The 22348-nt window shown below is 43.7% G+C and overlaps 2 protein-coding genes across 5 annotated transcripts in view; one reads left to right on the forward strand and one right to left on the reverse strand.

The window, feature by feature from the left end:
- TATDN1 (TatD DNase domain containing 1) overlaps positions 1-14656 on the reverse strand; it is a 33329-nt gene extending 18673 nt beyond the window's left edge. The window contains exons 1-8 of one of the 4 annotated variants that reach the window (XM_088442251.1): positions 14498-14656; positions 13256-13321; positions 11223-11272; positions 9517-9580; positions 8345-8488; positions 5957-5999; positions 5618-5703; positions 3335-3375 (exon numbers count right to left, since the gene is read on the reverse strand). In XM_088442251.1, the coding sequence (XP_088298377.1) occupies positions 3335-3375; positions 5618-5703; positions 5957-5999; positions 8345-8488; positions 9517-9580; positions 11223-11272; positions 13256-13321; positions 14498-14609 (606 nt within the window). In that variant the 5' untranslated portion in view covers positions 14610-14656. Of the gene's footprint in view, positions 1-3334; positions 3376-5617; positions 5704-5956; positions 6000-8344; positions 8489-9516; positions 9581-11222; positions 11273-13255; positions 13322-13406; positions 13479-13959; positions 14007-14497 lie in introns of those variants that run through there. The other 3 variants (XM_088442253.1, XM_088442252.1, XM_088442254.1) reach the window with 3 other exon arrangements.
- Positions 14657-14927: 271 nt separating this feature from the next.
- On the forward strand, positions 14928-22067 carry NDUFB9 (NADH:ubiquinone oxidoreductase subunit B9). Its single transcript, XM_088442255.1, has 4 exons — positions 14928-15107; positions 17793-17985; positions 18257-18370; positions 21845-22067. Exons 1-4 carry the CDS (start codon positions 15019-15021, stop codon positions 21974-21976), a joined length of 528 nt encoding a protein of 175 aa, XP_088298381.1. The 5' UTR covers positions 14928-15018; the 3' UTR covers positions 21977-22067.
- The last annotated feature ends 281 nt before the right edge of the window (positions 22068-22348 follow it).

Genomic DNA, 22348 nt, shown 5'->3' on the forward strand with positions numbered 1-22348 from the left:
TGTGTCGTTTTATAACTTCTGGGGGGCCGCCTATTGCCCACCCCTACTTTAGAGTGACTTGTATATGACATTACTCGCTTCATCCTATTGCTTTACATTTGGCAAAAAAATGACTAATTATACCATGTAGCCATATTGCCACTATTCGCTTTCATGTTGTTTAGATGTTGCTGTATTATTAACTTTTGTTTTTATCTTGCCACAACCGGTCTACAGCAATTTTTATGAAAACTGCATAATTTTGTAGTAGGAACTCCTAGAAATAACCTGCACTTTGCATCATCTTGATCCGTCGAGCAATAAAAATGACAAAAAGGTATTGACATTGATATTATCAATGCAGGAGATAGGTGTGGCACCATGCTCGTGGCCGGTAAGGGGTGGGGGGAGAGGTGCTTTGGGCCCATGTTCATTTGATTAGGATAGGCTACATACCGGCCTGTGCACAGGGCACACAGTGACATTGGTGAGATAGGTGTGACACCATGTGTGCGGCCGGTAAGGGGTGGGGGAAGAGGTGCTTTGGGCCTACGGTCACATGAATAGGATAGGCTACATAGCAGCCTACGCACAGGGCACACAGTGACATTGGTGTGAGTGGTGGGTGAATAGGATAGGCTACATAGTAGTCCGTGCACAGGGCACACAGTGACATTGGTGCGATAGGTGGGTGAATATGAGAGGTTACATAGCAGTCTGTGCACAGGGCACACAGTGACACTGGTGTGAGTGGTGGTTGAATAGGATAGGATACATAGCAGTCTGTGCACAGGGCACACAGTGACATAGGTGTGAGTGGTGGGTGAATAGGATAGGCTACATAGTAGTCCGTGCACAGGGCACACAGTGACATTGGTGCGATAGGTGGGTGAATATGAGAGGTTACATAGCAGTCTGTGCACAGGGCACACAGTGACACTGGTGTGAGTGGTGGTTGAATAGGATAGGATACATAGCAGTCTGTGCACAGGGCACACAGTGACATTGGTGTGAGTGGTTGGTGAATAGGAGAGGCTATATAGCAGCCTGTGCACAGGGCACACATTGACATTGGTGTGAGTGGTTGATGAATAGGAAAGGATACATAGCAGTCTGTCAGCCGCCGGTCACATGACTACATCCCCTGCTGGTCACATGGGCCACTCTCGCGATGGGACGAGAATAGGTGGGTGAATAGGGAAGGTTACATAGCAGTCTGTGCACAGGGCACACAGTGACATAGGAGTGAGTGGTGAGTGAATAGGAGGTTACATAGCAGTCTGTGCACAGGGCACACAGTGACATTGGCGTGAGAGGTGGGTGAATAGGAGAGGTTACATAGCAGTCTGTGCACAGGGCACACAGTGACATTGGTGTGAGTGGTGGGTGAATAGGAGAGGTTACATAGCAGTCTGTGCACAGGGCACACAGTGACATTGGTGTGAGAGGTGGGTGAATAGGAGAGGTTACATAGCAGTCTGTGCATAGGGCACACAGTGACATAGGAGTGAGTGGTGAGTGAATAGGAGGTTACATAGCAGTCTGTGCACAGGGCACACAGTGACATTGGTGTGAGTGGTGGGTGAATAGGAGAGGTTACATAGCAGTCTGTGCACAGGGCACACAGTGACATTGGTGTGAGAGGTGGGTGAATAGGAGAGGTTACATAGCAGTCTGTGCATAGGGCACATAGTGACATAGGAGTGAGTGTTGGGTGAATAGGATACATAGCAATCTGTGCACAGGGCACACAGTGACATTGGTGTGAGAGGTGGGTGAATAGGAGAGGTTACATAGCAGTCTGTGCACAGGGCACACAGTGACATTGGTGTGAGAGGTGGGTGAATAGGAGAGGTTACATAGCAATCTGTGCACAGGGCACACAGTGACATTGGTGTGAATGAATGCCTGACAGGATGAAGATCCCGACAGAGGCAGGTAAGTACCATAACCTCCCCTGTCCCCCCCTAATCCTCCCTTAGTGGTGCCTAACCCTAACCTCACGCCCTAGTGCCTAACCCTAACCTCCCCCCCCCAAACCTAACACTAACCCCGCTAAACTCCCTAGTCCTAACCCTCCCCCCCCCACGGCTAATGCTAAGGGCGCCCCGGAATTAGCTTCGTTCGGTATGTCGTCCTCGGCGTTGGGATTATGATAGGCACCAGTATTTCGACACCTATCATAAATCCCTAGCCGGCATTCCACTGTTGGGATTGTCAGCCGCCGGTCACATGACTACATCCCCTGCTGGTCACATGGGCCACTCTCGCGATGGGGCGAGAATAAGTGGGTGAATAGGAAAGGTTACATAGCAGTCTGTGCACAGGGCACACAGTGACATTGGTGTGAGTGGTGGATGAATAGGAGAGGCTACATAGCAGTCTGTGCACGGGGCACACAGTGACAATGGTGTGAGTGGTGGATGAATAGGAGAGGCTACATAGCAGTCTGTGCACAGGGCACACAGTGACATTGGTGTGAGTGGTGGGTGAATAGGATAGGTTACATACAACTAGAACACCACAAATAAAAACAATATTGGCAGAAGCAATTTCATCATGGGCGAAGCTGCGGGCAACAGCTAATTATTACATATAATGAACAAGGGCTCCCTGCGGCAGAATACAGTGAGGAGTTTTAGACCTGTGCCCAGGGCTGAAAGGAGCCACAATCTTTCCCATTCCAGCTCAATGGTACAAGTGTGAGTCTAATAAGAGATTTATCACACCTTCTACAGAGGTCAACTAAGGGTGTCGGCCATGGCAACCAATAACCTTCTGGCTAGTATCTTAGATAATGTACTAAATGATAGCTACAATCTGATTGATTGCTATGAGCTACAGCTCCACTTGCCCTCTGTAGAAGATTTGATACCTCACCCTTTTTGGTGGGGGATGTTGGAGGCATGAGGCTGCTGTGTGAGGTGAGTGGCTTTCAGTGGTTCTAAGGAAAATAAATCTCAGAAGAGTCCCAGAGTGCACATTACAGAATGAGGTGCAAGGGGCAATTATACATGAAAGGACTCTGGAGTGGGGGATGCTCATGGCCCCAGCATAGGGCTGATCGCAACCTCAATCTACCATTGTGTCTATGATCTGTGTCTCAGCAGAAGAGGTTACTGTGGGTTTGATCATACAGCACCAGGAGATACCAATACAAGATGTCCAATCTGTGGGGTCAATGGGCAGCTAAGCTCATTCCCTGCCCTGCCCACAGGTGGTGCTGTCTGTTGGGATGGAGGGGGGGGGGTTCCCGTGAGTGTCTCAGTCATAGAGTTTTGGAGCACTCGGTGTATTGGCTCGGTGCCCGGGTGACTCCATAGCGGACACGCCTTCGGCGTCAGTACGTACTTACCACTCCCCCAACACAGCGCTCTCGGTTCCTCTGCATTATCTCTGAAAATCATCAAAGGAAGGAAGACACAAAATTAACATCTCTCCTCTAGTGAGACCACATCCTGAATACAGGGTTTTATTTTGACACCTCACTGCAAAGACAATGGGGAACGTTAGAGGGTCCAAAGGCTAGTCTGATTAATAAAGGGAATGGAGGGGTTCAATCATAGAGAAGGTAGAAAAATTAGATTTCTTTTGGAAAAACAAAACACCCGAGAGATGATATAATTAATACGTATAAACATATATCGGAGGTCAGTGAGGAGACTTGTCTAATTAACATTTCTTACAATGGACCATGCCGAAGACAAAAGGTCATCAACTGCGAATGGAAGACAGATAGTTTCATCATCAGTGCAGGAAGGGTTCTTACTGTAAAGGGGGTTACACTGAGGGTTTGTTCTGTCTCCCTCTAAATGAACTAGTATATGATGAACTTAATTAAGGTTTGTTTTTACCTAATAAATAATGTTATGTTGTGTATCTGCCACATCTGGATAAGACTGTCCCCATCAGGTGTTTTTTTTATTATTTGTATCCATCTTTTAAAACAAACTTTATAATTAACAAAAACAACTACATTTGCAAAAGTGAAATCTAAAACCGACAGAGTAATATTAGGCGCTTGTTGGAGTCTTGAAACAATACCCCAAAAATTCTTCACAATTGATGAAGTTTTAGCTATGCAGCTCATTATACGCATGTATTTATTTAGATATATATGATTTTATACATCGCTGCTGTTCTCACTGAGTCTGTTTATTATACCACAGTCTGCATTTACAGTACATTTCCAAAGCCTATAAATATGAAGCACATCATACTCCCGGTAGGTGAGGGGTTGCTCCAATAACGATTTACGATCAGACAGAAGGTTTAATGGAAGGAAAGGATCACAGACCGCTGGCGGAAATCACCACTAATAAGGCGCAGAGGGAGTGTGTGACATGTGAGTAATGCCTTCATAAAAGGGAATACATGACAAATAGAAATGATTTAGAAACATATTGTATATTTGTGTTTAGTAGCAGCTTATCATCAAGCAAAACATAGTTGCAGTAAATAAGATAAAAAACTTGGACAAACATGCACAGGTCACACAAATCTGCATGTATGATATGGTGCAGTGAGACTGGCTGCCCCGTGTATGATGTGGTGCAGTGAGACTGGCTGCCCCGTGTATGATGGTGTGCAGCGAGACTGGCTGCCCCGTGTATGATGGGGTGCAGCGAGACTGGCTGACCCGTGTATGATGGGGTGCAGCGAGACTGGCTGCCCCGTGTATGATGGGGTGCAGCGAGACTGGCTGCCCCGTGTATGATGGGGTGCAGCGAGACTGGCTGCCCCGTGTATGATGGGGTGCAGCGAGGCTGGCAGCCCAGTGTATGATGGGGTGCAGCGAGGCTGGCTGCTCCGTGTATGATGTGGTGCAGCGAGGCTGGCTGTTCCGTGTATGATGTGGTGCAGTGAGGCTGGCTGCCCCGTGTATGATGGGGTGCAGTGAGACTGGCTGCCCCGTGTATGATGGGGTGCAGTGAGACTGGCTGCCCAGTGTATGATGGGGTGCAGTGAGACTGGCTGCCCAGTGTATGATGGGGTGCAGTGAGACTGGCTGCCCCGTGTATGATGGGGTGCAGTGAGACTGGATGCCCCGTGTATGATGGGGTGCAGTGAGACTGGCTGCCCCGTGTATGATGGGGTGCAGTGAGACTGGCTGCCCCGTGTATGATGTGGTGCAGTGAGACTGGCTGCTCCGTGTATGATGTGGTGCAGTGAGACTGGCTGCTCCGTATATAATGTGGTGCAGTGAGACTGGCTGCTCCGTGTATGATGTGGTGCAGTGAGACTGGCTGCTCCGTGTATGATGTGGTGCAGTGAGACTGGCTGCTCCGTGTATGATGTGGTGCAGTGAGACTGGCTGCTCCGTGTATGATGTGGTGCAGTGAGACTGGCTGCTCCGTGTATGATGTGGTGCAGTGAGACTGGCTGCTCTGTGTATGATGTGGTGCAGTGAGACTGGCTGCTCTGTGTATGATGTGGTGCAGTGAGACTGGCTACTTCACAGAATGCTTTATGTTTAGAAAATGCGTTATCCTTACATACTACCAGGGCCATCTCGTTGTAACGCACACTGTGAGACACAATTTGTACTTACATATGTGTCTTATCTTCTAGTGGTGCTAAAATACGGTTTCCCATAGAAACTATGCAAATAAGCCCCTTATAACCCGCAGCGACCTACCTAGAAAATCCTTGTGCGCGTTCCTGCAGTGCAGAAACATGGGAAGCTTCGAGTGCTCGGCCAGAATAAACTGCTTTTCAAAATACCTTGTCAGAGAGAATAAGGCTGTGTCATGCTCTATACTTACAGATATATTACACCATGCAGTTTGTAAAAATATGTCTATGCACACATCGAACACATAGGTCTGATACAGATATATGTAATAACTACAGTATATTCAGCAATCTAGCACGTTCTCTCGCTGCAAATGGTCAGCGACATCCTAATACACCGATGACCAGATCACAGTCTTTCCTCCTCATATTTCAGAAAGTATCAATATAAAATATTTCTTACTTTATCTGCGTCTGCTTAGGACAAAACTCCAGTCTGTCGAAGTCTGTTAGGGAGACAGATGTGCGGCTATTGAGGTTCTGTGTTACTTTTTAGAACATGATTTCTTTGCAGAAAGGTGAAGACCTTGTTTTATCTCACTGACCCATCTATATTTACGTTTTTGTTATAGCGCTGGTTTAATGTGTGACAAGGTGCAACAACAGAGTGTAAAATGTGAGGTGTAATGTGTAGGGACCACACCGATCACAGGGATTTACAGTGCACTTTATACAAACTAGGTTTTCGACTGATTGGCGCAAATCTGTTTGGTTCTGGTTTGCGGTAAGGAGGTCAGTTTCATCTTCAAATGACATAAGTGAAATGTCAGTAAAAGAATCAGTAGTCAGTAACATTTTTTTAAAGTTGATGGTGCAAAACACGTCAGATGAATGTCAACTTCATTTTCCACCTGGACAGAGATATTCCACTGCAACTAGATCAGATTTTCATCTCTCAGAATGGAGCCACAGTGCAACTATAAGCCAATTTTTTTTTGCTACTACAGGTTGAGTCTCCCATATCCAAAATGCTTGGGACCAGGGAATATTCTGTATTTTGGAATATTTGCATACCGTAATGACCAGGGCCGAAACTAGGATTTTTGTCACCCAGGGCAAAACAGTAATTTATAGTAATGCCCCCGTAGTAGTGCCCATATAGTAATACCCCTGTATTCCGTATTTTGGAATATTTGGATATTGGAGACTCAACCTGTATTTATTTATATAACACCTGCATATTTCGTTGCAGGTTTACAATTATTTTGGTGAAATAATTACGCTGTTAATTTAACTTAAATGAATATGTCCATCACGTTATCTATCTCACACCTCTGCAACAAGCTGCCATGTTAGAATGGAGATGCGTCTCTACCTTTCATCATTTTATTAAGTGCTTATGAAATACTCAAGGGTTTATTTATCAAACACGACATGTTTTGCCTGTTAAAAATGTAATTGGCACTTTAAAAAAAAAATTCTCGGTCTCTCTAAATGCACCGTAATGATTGACAAATGTATCCGCAGGAACAGGGCCCATGGTATTACTATAGAAATTTATATTTTTGACCTACACATCGAACACTGCACTAAAGATTAAGGAAGTTACTGTAGTGTAGTGGGGAATTTAGGACCTCATTCAGAGTCGGTCGTATGCGGCCGCTCGGTCGTACCCAGCGATATTCGCTAAACTGCGCATGCGTAAGTTTCGCAATGCGCGTACGCAAACTAGCTATTACGATCAGAAATTGCTCTCTCCTTGAACACAGCCAGGTTGTGTTCAAGGAGAGGTCTGAGCCAGGTCTGAGTGACAGGATGAGGCGTTTGTGGGTGGTAACAGGGGAAGGTGCTTGTGAACGGGGGAGTGGAGATCCGAACGCAGGCGTACCTGACTATGCAAACGGCGTTTTATGGGAGTGCATAATTAACAAAGTAGTGTCATGGCACATGTGACATGGGAGGTTTTTACACTGACTAGATCGTAGAGCTTAAGAGAGGGTATGGTCAACCTTAAGGTCTACGACCAGCTCCGATGGTTCCCGATTAATCCTTACATGCCCGGAGATTATGTGTTTTGCGATCGAGAAGTGGGCGTGTTTTTAGTCTTACGGCCGCATCCTCCCCTCACTCGTCCAGCTAACGATCCCATCTTAACGACGCAACTTGCGAGCGCATCATTTGCATATCCGGTCCCTTTTCCCTTACGACCGAGCGGCCGCAACGACCGACTCTGAATGAGGTCCTTAATCCTCACAGATCTGAACCAAAAATTAAATTTTTTCTATTTTTGCCAACCCAAGATTTTTAGGCCTACAGTTGGTAAAATTTTGAAAAAAAACTTACATTTTCAAAATCTAATGAAAAAACAGTAGGGCACACATCTTCAGCATTTTGTTAACAAACTACTAGTGCGTATGTACCTCTCACACAAAAACTGAAACCTGATATTTCTTTCCAAGCTGAGATAAAGGCACCCTGAAAAGTCGTATTTTCGCAAATATTTTGTTCTCGTCGGGCCCTCTTTTTCACCATTAAAAGTGAAATAAGGTAATCTATGCATCAAAACAATAATGTAGCCCAAACTTTGTTGAGAACAATGGTTTTTGTCCCAAGGCTCTTCCACATCCCAGTCCTGAGAGATTTGCATTTGCCTAATTGCCTAGAAACACGAAAATCGCTGTCTGCCATGATTTAAAGATGGCCACCATTTCGAAAAGGAAGCAAGTAAAAATATTAGTAGTTTTGAACTATTGGCATATAATATAGGGGTGATCACTGACAAAAAATATTTTTTTAAAAGTGGTCAAACAACCAGAAAATTCTTGGGCCTCGATGTCCAATTGAAACTTACCTAGACCGCACTCCCCAACAGCTACAACTTTCCCCTTGTTGTTGTCCAGTAGATTCTGCAGTTCAGATAAGTACTGGTCGGGGTCTCCAGCCTCAAACTCTCCACATCTGGTGGGGTGGCAACCGACCGTGCTGAAAAACCGATCTGCCAAAGTCAACTGGTTAGAATTCTTCTGACAATGACTTGATAGAAAAACAGATACAAGACTCAAGCACTGAATAAGCCCGTATGTATTACCCAAAACATCATCATTGATATCAGACACCATCAGTCACTACAAATGCACCTGAATTATAGATAAACACATGTATTTGGGAGCCAAGGTGACATTAGCAGGGTGGGCAGGATAACATTGGCACCATCTAATGGGTGAAGTTAGGTGGATCAGGTATGTTACTTGCTGATTGTGTATTTGGTGAATAAATGAGCCTAGTTTTGCTTTTACGTGGAAAAAAATAGATTTAATTTAGTGAGATTAGATTAGTGAGCTGCCTGCATGGAGAAGGGGCATTTAGGAAGCCATCCTCTGATTTATGGAAAGGCTGAGATCCAGCAGGAGAGAGGTGCCAAACACCCCACCTCAACCTTACGCCTTTAAAGTGACGCATTTCACACTTTCCACACAGTGCATTTCTAGGCACATTTTCACAGATGTAATAGAAACCTTCAAACACACAAATGTGTCACATGTAAGACAGTCCACGTGTCTCCATACAAACATGATAATCATTTAAAGTCATTAAAATTAGGTAAAAGGAAAAGTTTAATGCTGGGAAGGATTGGTCCCAAGTAGACGTAGATTGGACTTTGATTTAAAAGTTTTTCCAAAATACGCATTTTTATGACTATCTGCAAACCTGAAAATGCAGGAAAAACACATTCTATACATGCGAGTTACCATAGGCTGGAAATGCACTAGGTGGATGATTGGATGCATTTGTGCAAATAAGCCGGAGCAACATCTGTGGTTTGTAAATGAGCATTAATATGGCTACTAATTTACGGATTTCTTTACATTATAAAGTACAAGGAGTAGCATTTACCGTCGCCCACCCACCTGCCTACCTTTTCCTTCCACATTCTCTAAGGAGCAGGGATTATTATCATATAACTAAAGTATAAACCAGCACAAGCCCCTGTACTTTCATCCACGCAAAGTCAGTAATGAATACCGTTAGTCTGTGCGAGTTGTATCGCCTCTGCGCTCTCACGTAAATTCCCTCCTGTGATCATAAACTGTAATAAAGCAAATTAGATGGTTTGTTTAAGTCCGTGAGAAATACAACTGGTGCAATGTGTACTGCAATATACTAATAATATAATCTCTAGATAATGTACTCCAATTACCCAATAATATAATCTCTAGATAATGTACTCCAATTACCTAATAATATAATCTCTAGATAGTGTACTCCAATGACCTAATAATATAATCTCTAGATAGTGTACTCCAATGACCTAATAATATAATCTCTAGATAGTGTACTCCAATGACCTAATAATATAATCTCTAGATCGTGTGCTCCAATTACCTAATAATATAATCTCTAGATAGTGTACTCCAATGACCTAATAATATAATCTCTAGATCGTGTACTCCAATGACCTAATAATATAATCTCTAGATCGTGTGCTCCAATTACCTAATAATATAATCTCTAGATCGTGTACTCCAATTACCTAATAATATAATCTCTAGATAGTGTACTCCAATGACCTAATAATATAATCTCTAGATCGTGTGCTCCAATTACCTAATAATATAATCTCTAGATCGTGTGCTCCAATTACCTAATAATATAATCTTTAGATAGTGTAGATATAAGTGTGCCCATGATTACCATGTCATTCTAATAAAAGTAGACAATTGCTGCGGGCCACCAAACAGCAGCCACCTTAAAAATGTCATAGTAATGGAACCAATATCAGAGCGGTTATAAACCTTATAGTGTTCATTCTAGCACCCTGCACCTGTCACAACCAGTGCAGTTCTTCTTTCCTGCCTGGGGTGTCGCTCTCTGCTCTGGTGCTTCTAGCACACTCTGTATTTTCTGTTTGTTGCATCAACTGAGTGTGCTAGAAGCACCAGAGCAGAGAGCGACACCCCAGGCAGGAAAGAGGAACTGCATGGGTTTTAACAGGTACAGGGTGCTAGAACACTAAACCTTTTATTTTATTCCCTCTCCCTGATATTAGCGTCCTAGAGTGGCAACAGATTTTTTTTGTTTTAAAGAGAAAAAAAAAACATCTATTAGCTGTAATTGCATCTATAACTATACAGGCTCTCACATACCATGCTGTGTTTAGATACATGCAAGAAAACATACAGGGAACATATACGTTTTCTTAGCACCAAGTCTTACTGCCCACAGAGTCCTCAGATGAATCGGTGTTGAACATTGTAGTGTCTGAACTAATCATAGGGATCATTGATCGCTATAGTGAATTAACCATCAGTGAGGATTGATCTTTATAAAGTGCATATTGGATCATGAATGATGAAAAGTGTAACATGCTGACTTACTACGTCATGCAATTTTATTTTTTATACATGTTTTTATTGAACATATAGTAAGGAGTACCATTAGCAATACTGAAGGTGGTACAATAAGCTATAATATAAGTATAATAATAAGTTATTCATATAGAACAATAGAGAATGCAGAATATAGTATCACAGCATATAATGATCATGCTGCAGACAATATGAACTGTACCTTTAATACATAGGCACTTAAAAAAAAAAAATAAAGATAAAAAAATCTATCTATCTATCTATCTATCTATATATATATATATATATACACATACACACAAACAAGCATTGAACAGGTTTACGGAAAGTTAACAGTAGGTTGTGCGAGGGGCGACTTCTTACCTTCTGTACGCCCATTTTCACCGCTCGTTCAATTATATCTGCAAAGTCATCTGTGAATTTACAACACAAATGATGTAAAGTTACAGCACACACAAAACGTTCACAACTAGTAACCCATCACAATGGCCCAATGAGGTCTCTGTGACCAAGTGACATGATTGGCTGCTTCCTGATAAATAGTGCCCCTTAACCAATGCAAATGTCCCTGCATTACAACACGTCCGTGTTATTTTTGTTTATTTATTTATTTTATTTTTTTACATCAGTGATAAAACCCCTTGACTTTTAGTTTGCAATGACATGTGTGGGTATATTTACTAAAGTGCAGGTTTTTAGACGTGGAGATGTTGCCCATAACAATCAGATTCTAACTATTATCTTCTGTAAGCTGCTAGATAAGTGTTAAGTAGAGTCTGCTACATCTCCACTTCTAAAAACCTGCACTTTAGTAAATATACCCCATAGTGTACATTCTAGCACCCTGCACCTGTCACAGCCCGCGCAGTTCCTCTTTCCTGCCTGGGGTGTCGCTTTATGCTCTGGTGTTTCTAGCACACTCAGCTGATGCAACAAACTGCTGAGATAAAGACTCCATCATGTATATATTCTTCCGCGATACAAAGGTGTGCTAGAAGCACCAGAGCAGAGAGTGCCACCCCCCAGGCAGGAGAGAGGTTGTGACAGGTGCAGGGTGCTAGAAGGAACACTAGACATGTACTACCACTATTGGTGTGGTGTCTCAAATCACCCATGCCTCCTATGCTCAATTATGTGGCTATAAGCAATACAGTGTCTACTGCTGATACTTTCCTGCTCATCATTGTCTGCAAATAATACAGTATTACTTCTTATATTACATTAATGGTGAGAAAGGGACAGACAGGGGTCTATTTTTTTAAGCCTTGGATGGGGATAAAGTGACCAGAGATAAAGTCCCAGCCAATCAGCTCCTAACTGACATTTTTCAAACACAGCCTGCGACATGGCAGTTAGGAGCTGATTGGCTGGTACTTTATCTCGATACAGGGCTTAGCAAATAGACAGAGAGAAAGAACAACAGAGAGGGAGAGCAAGAGACAGAAAGAAATACAGAGAGAGGGAGAGCAAAAGAAAGACAGAGAGGGAGAAAGACAGGAAGAAATACAGAGAGAGGGAGAGCAAAAGAAAGACAGAGAGGGAGAAAGACAGGAAGAAATACAGAGAGAGGGAGAGCAAAAGAAAGACAGAGAGGGAGAAAGAGACAGGAAGAAATACAGAGAGAGGGAGAGAAAGAAATAGAGAGAGGGAAAGAGATAACCAGATACAGAGAAAGTGAGAGGAGGAGGAGGAGGAAGAAAGTGTGAAGGAAAAAAAAAGAAGGGGAGGAAGTTGAATAGATCTAAAGGTGGGTACACACCTAGCCGATGGGTTCGGCCAACCCATATAGAGATTGGTAGGTGCATGCACACTTACAAAATCTTTCGGCCAATGTGTCTACGCAGACATCACAACTGGACGGGCACTTCAATTGCCTGCCCAGTTTAGATGTCAGTCACAAGCTGGTCTCTGCAGCAGGTGGTGGGGGGGAGATTTTGGGGGGTCGCCCTACCCTTACATATAGCCAAACGTGCCGATGTATCTGCAATACATATACCGGCATCAGCTGTGCTGCAGGGCAGATGCGATATATGTCTGTATATGTACACACCCGCTGATGCACTACAATGGAACAAGCGATATCTCTGTCAGTGTGTACCTAGCATATGATCGGATGGGACCACTCCAAGGAGGAAATATAATAGCCAGCGAGATATAGGCATTGTCAAAATTCCGGCGAGTCTTTCCGGTTTCTTAAAGCGGCAATCATTTAACCGGCAAAGAAAAAAAGTTTGGTTTTGCCTTTTAAATTATTGCTGCTTTCCAGAACAAGCAGGCTCGCCGTAATCGCGCATGCTATTACACTTACCTCCAGGGCTTGAATAAGTGATAGACACGATATGCGATGTACAATGACACTGAAGAACTATAGGGAAACTGAACATATACAAACTCACCTTGATGTTTCTTTGTGCCTCTATAAATCCCCCTAAACATAGGATCTGTCAGATTGATGCCGATATCTGCAAAAAAAAAAGTATATACCTATACAGTATATAGAGCAGAAATAAAGAATGCTGGCATATGTAACAAGTCTGTTGTACTCACCTATCTGCATCATCCTTGTACAGTTCTATAGCCAGACAGAGCTGGTGAGAATGGATTATACAAGCACTCCTGAGATCAATAAAATAAGCGTATATTGAAGTAATCAAAAACATAGATACATTAGTTGACGTTTGAAGGTCCTAAGACCTTTACATAAGGTCTGATGAAAAGGTCTTAGGACCTTGAAACATCAACTAATGTATTTATGTTTTTGATTACTTGAATACTGTATACGCTTTTTTATTGAACTCAGGAGTGCCGCCTCTTTTCCTTACTTTTACGGGGCTGCTATGCAACGCTACAGGAATATAATATATATATATATACGTACACTCATATGGGAATTTGGTAATTGGTACAGCTCATGAGCTCAGATTTTTAAGTACATTTCTAAAGGTGCCTACACACATAGTGATGTGCTCACAATCCCGACATGTGTACGATTTCCCCCTGAACTCTCCCCGGGAGCTCCCCAGCAGTCGTGGGCACAATTTGGTCTGAAAAGCTGCCAATTTGACACACAATCTATTGTGCCTCATAAACTATCCCATACCTCCCAACATGACCCTCTCCAGGGGGGACACAATGCTCTGTTTCCTGGACTTCCCTGGTAATGTATGATTGCCATCACCTGTGTTAAACTAGTTAATTGATAAGAAAGGTCTCTCACCACAGGTGATGGCAATAATAAATTACTAGGGAAGTCCAGGAACAGAGCATTGCATCCCTCCTGGAGAGGGTCATGTTGGGATGTATGCTATCCAGTGCATCGTGACTTAAGATTGTCAGATTTGCCCTACAGCACAGCAGATCTGAAGATGCGATATGCGACCTGCGGGGATGCACATGGGATCGTGAACGTGAGTGGGGACTCACGATTTTGGCATATTTTACACGATCTGTCGTTCCGATGCATCAGAATCAGCCAGATCGGGTAAAATATCACTATGTGTGTAGGCACCTTAAGTCTTAGCCCAAAATTTCAGTCCCTTGCTTCATGGATATATATATGGCTTGCTGGCATGAAGGAAACACTAAAGGAGCAAGGTCAATGCAAGGGGTAACATGGATCTAGAGAATGCAGCCCTCACCAATGAATCTGAGGAGTGACATGCTGAGTCTGGACGTGGCTGAAGCTTCCTGCAAGTCTAGGGACTGTACGATGCCATCTTGGTACACCCTCCACAGGTTGCCTTCCTCCATCTTGGTACACCCAACCTTTTTTAAATAATAGGGTAGTACACATCCAACAAGCAACAACACTAGACACTGTTATTGAATGTCAACTACTGATGAGCTCTAAAATCATACAAATGAGTATTAATATTATTATTGAGAATGGGATTAATGTCTTCCCCATCATGTCTCCATCGCATCGCCCATTTTGTTGAAGAACATTGCACTAGGCTGAAGAGATTGAGTCTCCCAGAAAATGTCCGCCGCCGCAGCAGCTCTGGCCGCAGACAGGTGGCGGTTACACTTGTTACCTCGTGTGTCAAGAGTAAGTAACCAATCGATGGACAGGACGCAGTGACGTCAGAGGTCTGTAGCACAGTGCTCCCAGTCTGAGAAAGGACCCAGGGACGAAGCCGGAGGAGGAGGGGGTGGTAAGATGGCGGCGGGCTACCTGACTCACCAGCAAATGGTGCTGCGGCTCTATAAGAGGTCTGTGCGGCACCTGGAGTCCTGGGCTGTGTTCAGGTAATGTTACATGTATGTACATGGCGACAGGAGAGAGGGAGGAAGCCGGGTGCTGAGAGTCACAGGCATGATTTTCTCCCAGAGAGGGCACTCAATGACAGCCAGGGAGGGCAGCTGTGTCACAGGTCTGGGATTACACTAATATATATATATATATATATATATATATATGTGTTAGTTTTTAAGGATCGTGCGTGATCTTACGCTCCAAGTACTGTTTGTGCAGAGGATGTGGTGTGCAACTTTGGGCCTGATTCACTACGGATTGCAACTGCGAATCCAATAGCGATTACGCACGCAGTTCAACTGCGATAGTATGCTAATTCATTGCGGTTGCTATGCCGTCGCAGCACTACACAAGGACGTCCGCTTTACTTAGCACACATCCGTAATGTTTAGCAAGACTGCGAAACCATCGGTGACATCGAGTACCATCGCAGCCCCACGTACACTTGCACATGGTCAGACCTTTCTCAGAAATTGCTAACTTCAGCGCATCACTGGCTAATTTATGCACGCCCCTGTAATGGAGTCCAAACGCACTGACACCCCTGCGTTTCTCGGATGACCCCCCTCCCCCCGTCACCACCCACAAAACAATGCTTCCTGTCAATCACTCTGCGATGGGTCTGCGTAGCCACTGTGATCGCAGTCCTGATCACATTGGAGCGTTTGCACACTGCGACGTGTACGCAGTGCGTAACAATCGGCCGACTGCGTATTCGCAGTCGCGATGCTTGTTGAATCAGGCCCTTAGTTCCAAACACACATCCTTCTGGTAAAGGTGGCAGCAATCTCTCCGTATTTCCGCTTGGCAGCCGGATGAAGGTAATCTGGAAAGCGCTCTGGAAAGGACATGTGCCTAATAGTGTAGTATCTGGAAAATAAAGTGCAGGTGCTCAAAAACACATTGTGCGTACCAAATAAAAGATCTTTTAGGCTTCTCTGAATTTCAACGTAGAGATTTCAATCGACCAGATGGACCCGGGGTGTTTGATGGCAGGAAACCTTAGGGGAGGGGCGCAATTTGAGCCAAATATGATAGAACTATAGTGTAGTACTTTTTTATGTTGAACGTGTGGCGATAATAATATAATGTGCGTACCAGAAAGCACTGGGATCACAGCATGTAATCGTAATTCCTGCTCGCTCCTCCAATATGCTTTAGTAACCCCACACCTTTCATACAGATGGGTTTATGAGCTTTAAATCAAGCAGAAATGACCCTCCATCAGTGGTAATTTCCAAAGGGAATTTATTACAATACGATAGTGGGGATATGGACTACAGGAAATAGCAATAAAGTGCTTATCTGTATGTAGCCAAAGTCCTTAGTAGTATCTAGGAACATCCACACTCAGGAGGGACTGGTAATGTTACCCAACGCGTTTCGTCCTGTTGGACTTCCTCAGAGGACTTGGGGCCTGATTCAACAAAGAACACAGTTTCTTATACGCATGCAATTGGTCGATTAATTTGCGTTGCGCATGCATCGCAGTGCGCAAGCCAGACGCTGTGATCACAGAGACTACGTAGACCCATGGCAGAGTGATTGACGGGTAGTGACGTTTGTGGGTGGTGACGGGGGATTAGTTGGGCGAATGCCGGAGTGACAGTGTGTTTCAATGTTGTTGCAGGGGCGTGCATAAATGATCTACTGCGATACCAGATGCCGCCTGATGCATCATAGCGTGCGCAAATGTAAGCAATTCCTGAGTAAGGTCTGGCCTTCATTAACTGCTCGATGTTACCAATTGTTATGTTGTCAAAGTAAGGGGAAGTGGGCGTTTTTGTCAGGCTGCGATTGTAATGCGAATGCAAACATTTACAAGTCACTGCTGATATTAGCAACTGCGTTGCATGAGTATAAGCAGAATAGCGAACCGTAGTGAATCAGGCCCTTAGATACTACTGAGGACTTTAGCTATATACAGATGAGCACTTTTTTTAAATTTAACTTTATTGGCGATGTGGCTGACGATCCCATGCAGCGCTATGCGGCGGGGGCCGGCATATTGGGCCGTCAGGCACCGGATTGCCCAGTGTGTACGGACCACCCAATATGTCAGCCCCTCTGCAGGGGGATCGTGGGTTGCATCGCTGGGTACACACGTTAAGTGTGTACCCAGCTTTAAGACTAGAAGAAAGTTATACTAAGCTGCTCTTTGCGGCGTGGCAAACTATTGATGAACACAGGAGTTGGATTGTAAAAGTGTTAGGAATGTAATTAGATTTGTGAATAGTTACGGTACGACCCACAGTCAATAAGCACACTTTTTTTAAATTATTATTATTCTTACTAAAAGAGCCCAATGAGGATACCAGTAAGTAGATTTGCAAATCTTGAACAGTGGACATTGGAATGGGAGCCAGCATGTGGGCCTGGGTGTACCCGGGGGCTATCAGTTTGGGAGAATTGCACTACACTGGGCGTAAAGGGGGACAAGCATACATTGTCTGCATCATCCATTGAGGCAGTCACAAGGGAGGGGCAACAGCAGAGGTACAAAGACAGGCCAGTACTACATGTATACAGCTTCATCATTAAAACATAGTAATGTTTAAGCATAATTGTTTAATTCTTTGAATACTAGTCTGTACTGCCAGGTTAATGGAATGGAGGATACTGTGCGGCATTTACAAGTGTATTTATATTTCATTGAACGCCTGTGTTGCTCCATGCAGAGACCAGTTTCGCTATGAGGCATGCCTCCTGAGAGCGCGCTTCGATGAACATAAGAATGAAAAGGACCTGGTCAAGGCCAGGTTACTGCTAAAGACAGGCGAGGAGGAGTTCTATAATCGCCAGCACCCCCAGCCATACATCTTCCCAGACTCCCCTGGTGGGACATCTTATGAGAGATACGAATGCTACAAGGTCTGTGGGCATAATTGTGTGTGGCGTTTTGTGGCAGTAGAAGAGAACTTGTGCCATGGCAGCCTGTCATTTCCATTATAATAGTTTACAATAGTTCTTTTCAACTTTTAATACAATTTTTAAAGTGGTTGCATCCTATTTTACGTCAGTAGCATTTAATGAAGTTTATGAAGCCGGTGAGTGCTGAAGTGATGACATCACAACTCCCCTTTGTCTAGAGAGTGATGCAGGTTACGCACGTTTGTCAGCATGTGTATTGTGTGGTTTGCAGGTCCCGGAGTGGGGCCTGGAACACTGGCATCCCTCGGAGAAGTCCATGTACCCGGACTACTTTGCTAAAAGAGAAGAATGGAAAAAGCTCAGGGAAGCAAGCTGGGACCGCGAGGTCAGTGGATTGTGACACGTTCCTGTACTACAGCAGGAATCTATTTGGTCCTGTGTATAGCTCATGGGTAGAGATGCTACATACAGAGAGCTCCCTCTGATACGGGCGTACACTCTGGTGGCAATGCAGCATTGTACATGTGTTGTCTGAGCCAGGGCTGTGGAGACTCAGACTTCTGTTATACCCCTTTTACACTTGCTCCAATAACTCGTGAACGTGCAGTGTGAAAGGACCAGTGTCGAGTGACCCAGCATTTCAACTCTGGTCACGAAAAGGGTTGAACGCGTGTTCAACCCTGCTCGTGATGCAGTGTGAATGGGTAACCAGGGCCGATGCGACCCAGCTCCCGTTCTCTGCATAGGAAGAGCCGGCTCCCCTGCTCATCACGTGATGCTGATGGCGTCATCGACCCGGCATTAGTGCCAGGTCGGGCCGCCTGTATGGAGTCCTAAAGCGGGTCGCATCCGGGATGGGCGCATGAACATAATTCCGGATGCGACCACGCCATCAGATGGAAAAGCGGTTTTAGTAAAAAAAAATGTAAAAAAGAGTGTAAAGTTTGGCTTACTGACTCCATAGCCCTGGTCTTATTTCGGTGACCCCTGGATATGATACAGCTGTAGCACATTTCCTGCCTAGGATACTGTGATAACCTGCGTCGTATCCATAGGCAACAGGCAGCAACCCTGCCTGAGCGAGGGGTTTCTGAAAAGACAGGAGGAAGACTGAACTATACAACAGTGTACTGCAGAGGTTCCCTACCATGGTGCTCAAGGCACCCCAATATCCAGAGATATCCATGGTTGAGCTGAGGTGGTTAAATTAAGTCACCTGTGGTCAAGCATGGATATCCTTTAAAACCTGAATTATTAGACTGCCTTGAGGACCGAGCTTGGGAACCTCTGGTGTACTGAGTAAAAGTTGCAGGAGGGTGGCAAGCCATCCGAAGGTGGAAAGTGCACTGCAAAAGTTACTGCTTGGCCAGTGGACTTTGTAGCAGCCGGGTGTTACCTCTCTGAAGAGGCTGTCCCAGGTTGAGTATTTTGTGCTAGGAGTGCTCCACTGCTGCCTAGTCTTCTGACCAATCACAATTAGTATTACAATGCAGCTGGGGGTTTCCATCCCCTTTAAGTATAGTCACCAGGCAGATTCCTGTGTTCACATTGCCAAACTCACTGCAATAGAATTATGTTAGGATGAAAATCATCAAATAACCTGTCGGGGTCCCCTGGTTGCTCCACGTGCTATTTATTTGCCGGAATTAGTAACGTCCCTCACTACTACTATTATTATTATTATCATTTATTTATATGGCACCACAAGTGTTCCGCAGCGCCACAGAGTACATAAACAAATAAGTAGCCAGCGACTTACAATACACGGATAATAAACCTTGCTATATTAGCGACCTTTACACCTACATAAGCAGCCAAGTGTTAGTTGCCCTAGTGGGGAGTAAGAGATAAATGAAAATACATTAGGGAGAAGCACAAGAGGGCAGAGGGCCCTGCTCAAAAGAGCTTACATTCTAAAGTGGAGGGGCAGACATACAGGAGTGACACAGATGGGGTAGGTGGGGAGGAAGGAAGATGTAGCAGCAAGTTAGGATGAGAGCTGGAAGGCTTTAAGTAGTGTATATTATATTTTTAGGCTATTACAGTAGTGTAGATTATTTTTTTTAGGCTATTACAGTAGTGTATATTATTTTTTTAGGCTATTACAGCAGTGTAGATTATTTTTTTTATCTATAACTGCAAATGGATTAAACGAATGTTTGGTCAGCCTGGCAGTGTAAAGGAAGTAGTGGAAAGTTACCCTAATGTAATGCATTCTCCCATTTGGCAGATCATATTCTCAAACTAGTTCATTTTGTCTTGTACATGGGGAAGTGAAATATAAAAGTTAAACATTTGTTACAAGAAACATAAATGTTTGGCCCTGATGACAACGAGTAACAGCCAGAGCCAGTCTTACATCGGGTCTGTAGGCACAAACTCCTGGTACATAGGAATCCGTATCCGGTTTATGGATTTATATGCTCACATGTATAATTGTCTGCAAACTGTGTGTAAATATAGGGGATTTGGTTTGTGTTTTTAAATTTTTTTTAATTAAGACGGTAAATAGTTAATGTATTGGAAATTTATATTTGTCAATTTCAAAGTAATATGGATTGAGTCCAAAAGCATATCCTGACGTGGGGGCTGTCGTGCAGAAGTCTTGCTTCGCCTAGGTGTCAGATTGTTGTCCCAATAATCTGACCTCAGAAGAAATCTGGTGACATCAGGCTTGTGTCAGAGGACAGTAAGGGGCACTTACAGTCTGGCTTAGGTGCTGTGCGTCCCTTGGGAAGGAGAGATGAGTGATCGTTGGGTCCCCTACTAATCATTAGTATAGGCGGAGATAGAGGGAGAATGGTTGGTAACGGAAAGTCTTAAATTGGGCATACACTATACAATTCTCTGTCAGATATCTGTCCAATCTGGCTGGTTGGTATGAAAACCTGGTAATGTATGGGAGCAAATGACAGTCGATCATATGGTTTTAAACACTGAAAAAAGGACAAAAAAAATCGTTCATATTGGTTACATTTGTGTGTTTTTAACCAATTTGTCTGAACAACCATTTTTGTCTGTTTTCCAGTGTTTGTGAGCAAATGGACGACTGTCATTGCTCCCATACATTACCAGGTTTTCATTCCAACCAGCCAGATTGGACAGATATCTGACAGAACATTGTATAGTGTATGCCCAGCTTTACTCAAACAAAAGCATTAATGTCTCTTTAGGGATGAGGTGGGGAGTGTGTGTGCAGTGAGCTCAGGAGGTCCGCTCGTTAGCACTCTATTCATTATGATTGGGACTAATTAAGGCAGCCCATATACAGGGTATGGCGCACTCTACACAAACATGAGCCAACGCGTTTTGTTAGGTTTATACTGCCTTCCTCTACCCTTTATTGGGTGAAGGATGGGGTGTTAAATAATTTTCAAAAATATATATTCTGTACATTGCGAATACACCATAGATAATTAATTGCTGTCAGAACAATTTTAATGTAGTATAGGGAGTCACTGAGAATTAAGAGACAGCATTAGTAAAATCTGGAAATAAAAAGGTATATCTGTATATGAATACTGTCCTGTGAGCGAGAGGTAGCGTCAGATGGTACGTTATTCTCTGATCTATCCACACCTCCGACGCAGCATGGCTGGGTGTATTATGAACCAGAATATAATAGCTCTGTCTCTGTGTTTTCTCTTCCTCTTTTAGTTGTTTTTTTTTATATATATATATATATATATATATATATATATATATATATATATATATATATATATAGTGATAAGAGAAGTGTGACAAGGCCAATGTGAGAGCTGCCGCTAGGCACCGGCCCAAAGCTAGACCCATCTCTACGTCTTGTACTGGCATATGTTAGTACTGTGTAATGATCAGTTGTATGTGTCTCACACAGGTACAGCAAATAATGGAAGATACTCCCCCCGACGGTCCGAGTACTGAAGCTTTGCCACCGGCTCGTAGGGAGGGCGACCTGCCCCCACTGTGGTGGTCTTTCGTGACAAGACCGCGTGAGAGGCCTGCATAAGAGGGAGACTTCACACCCGATCACAATATCACTCTAGCCATACTTTAATCAGATATATATATATGTATATTAAATGTTTGTTGGAAAGAAAGACGTTGTCGTCATGTTTTCTCTTGTCAGTGATTCATTTATTATTATTTATATAGTGCACACATCTTCTGCAGCGCTTCACAGATTATTATTATTATTACCAGTTATTTATATAGTGCACACATCTTCTGCAGCGCTTCACAGATTATTATTATTATTACCAGTTATATATATATAGTGCACACATCTTCTGCAGCGCTTTACAGATTATTATTATTACCAGTTATATATATATAGTGCACACATCTTCTGCAGCGCTTTACAGATTATTATTATTATTAC

The sequence above is a fragment of the Taudactylus pleione genome, unplaced genomic scaffold (assembly GCF_031769625.1).
Source record: "Taudactylus pleione unplaced genomic scaffold, aTauple2 ptg000306l, whole genome shotgun sequence".
Lineage (NCBI taxonomy): Eukaryota > Metazoa > Chordata > Amphibia > Anura > Myobatrachidae > Taudactylus > Taudactylus pleione.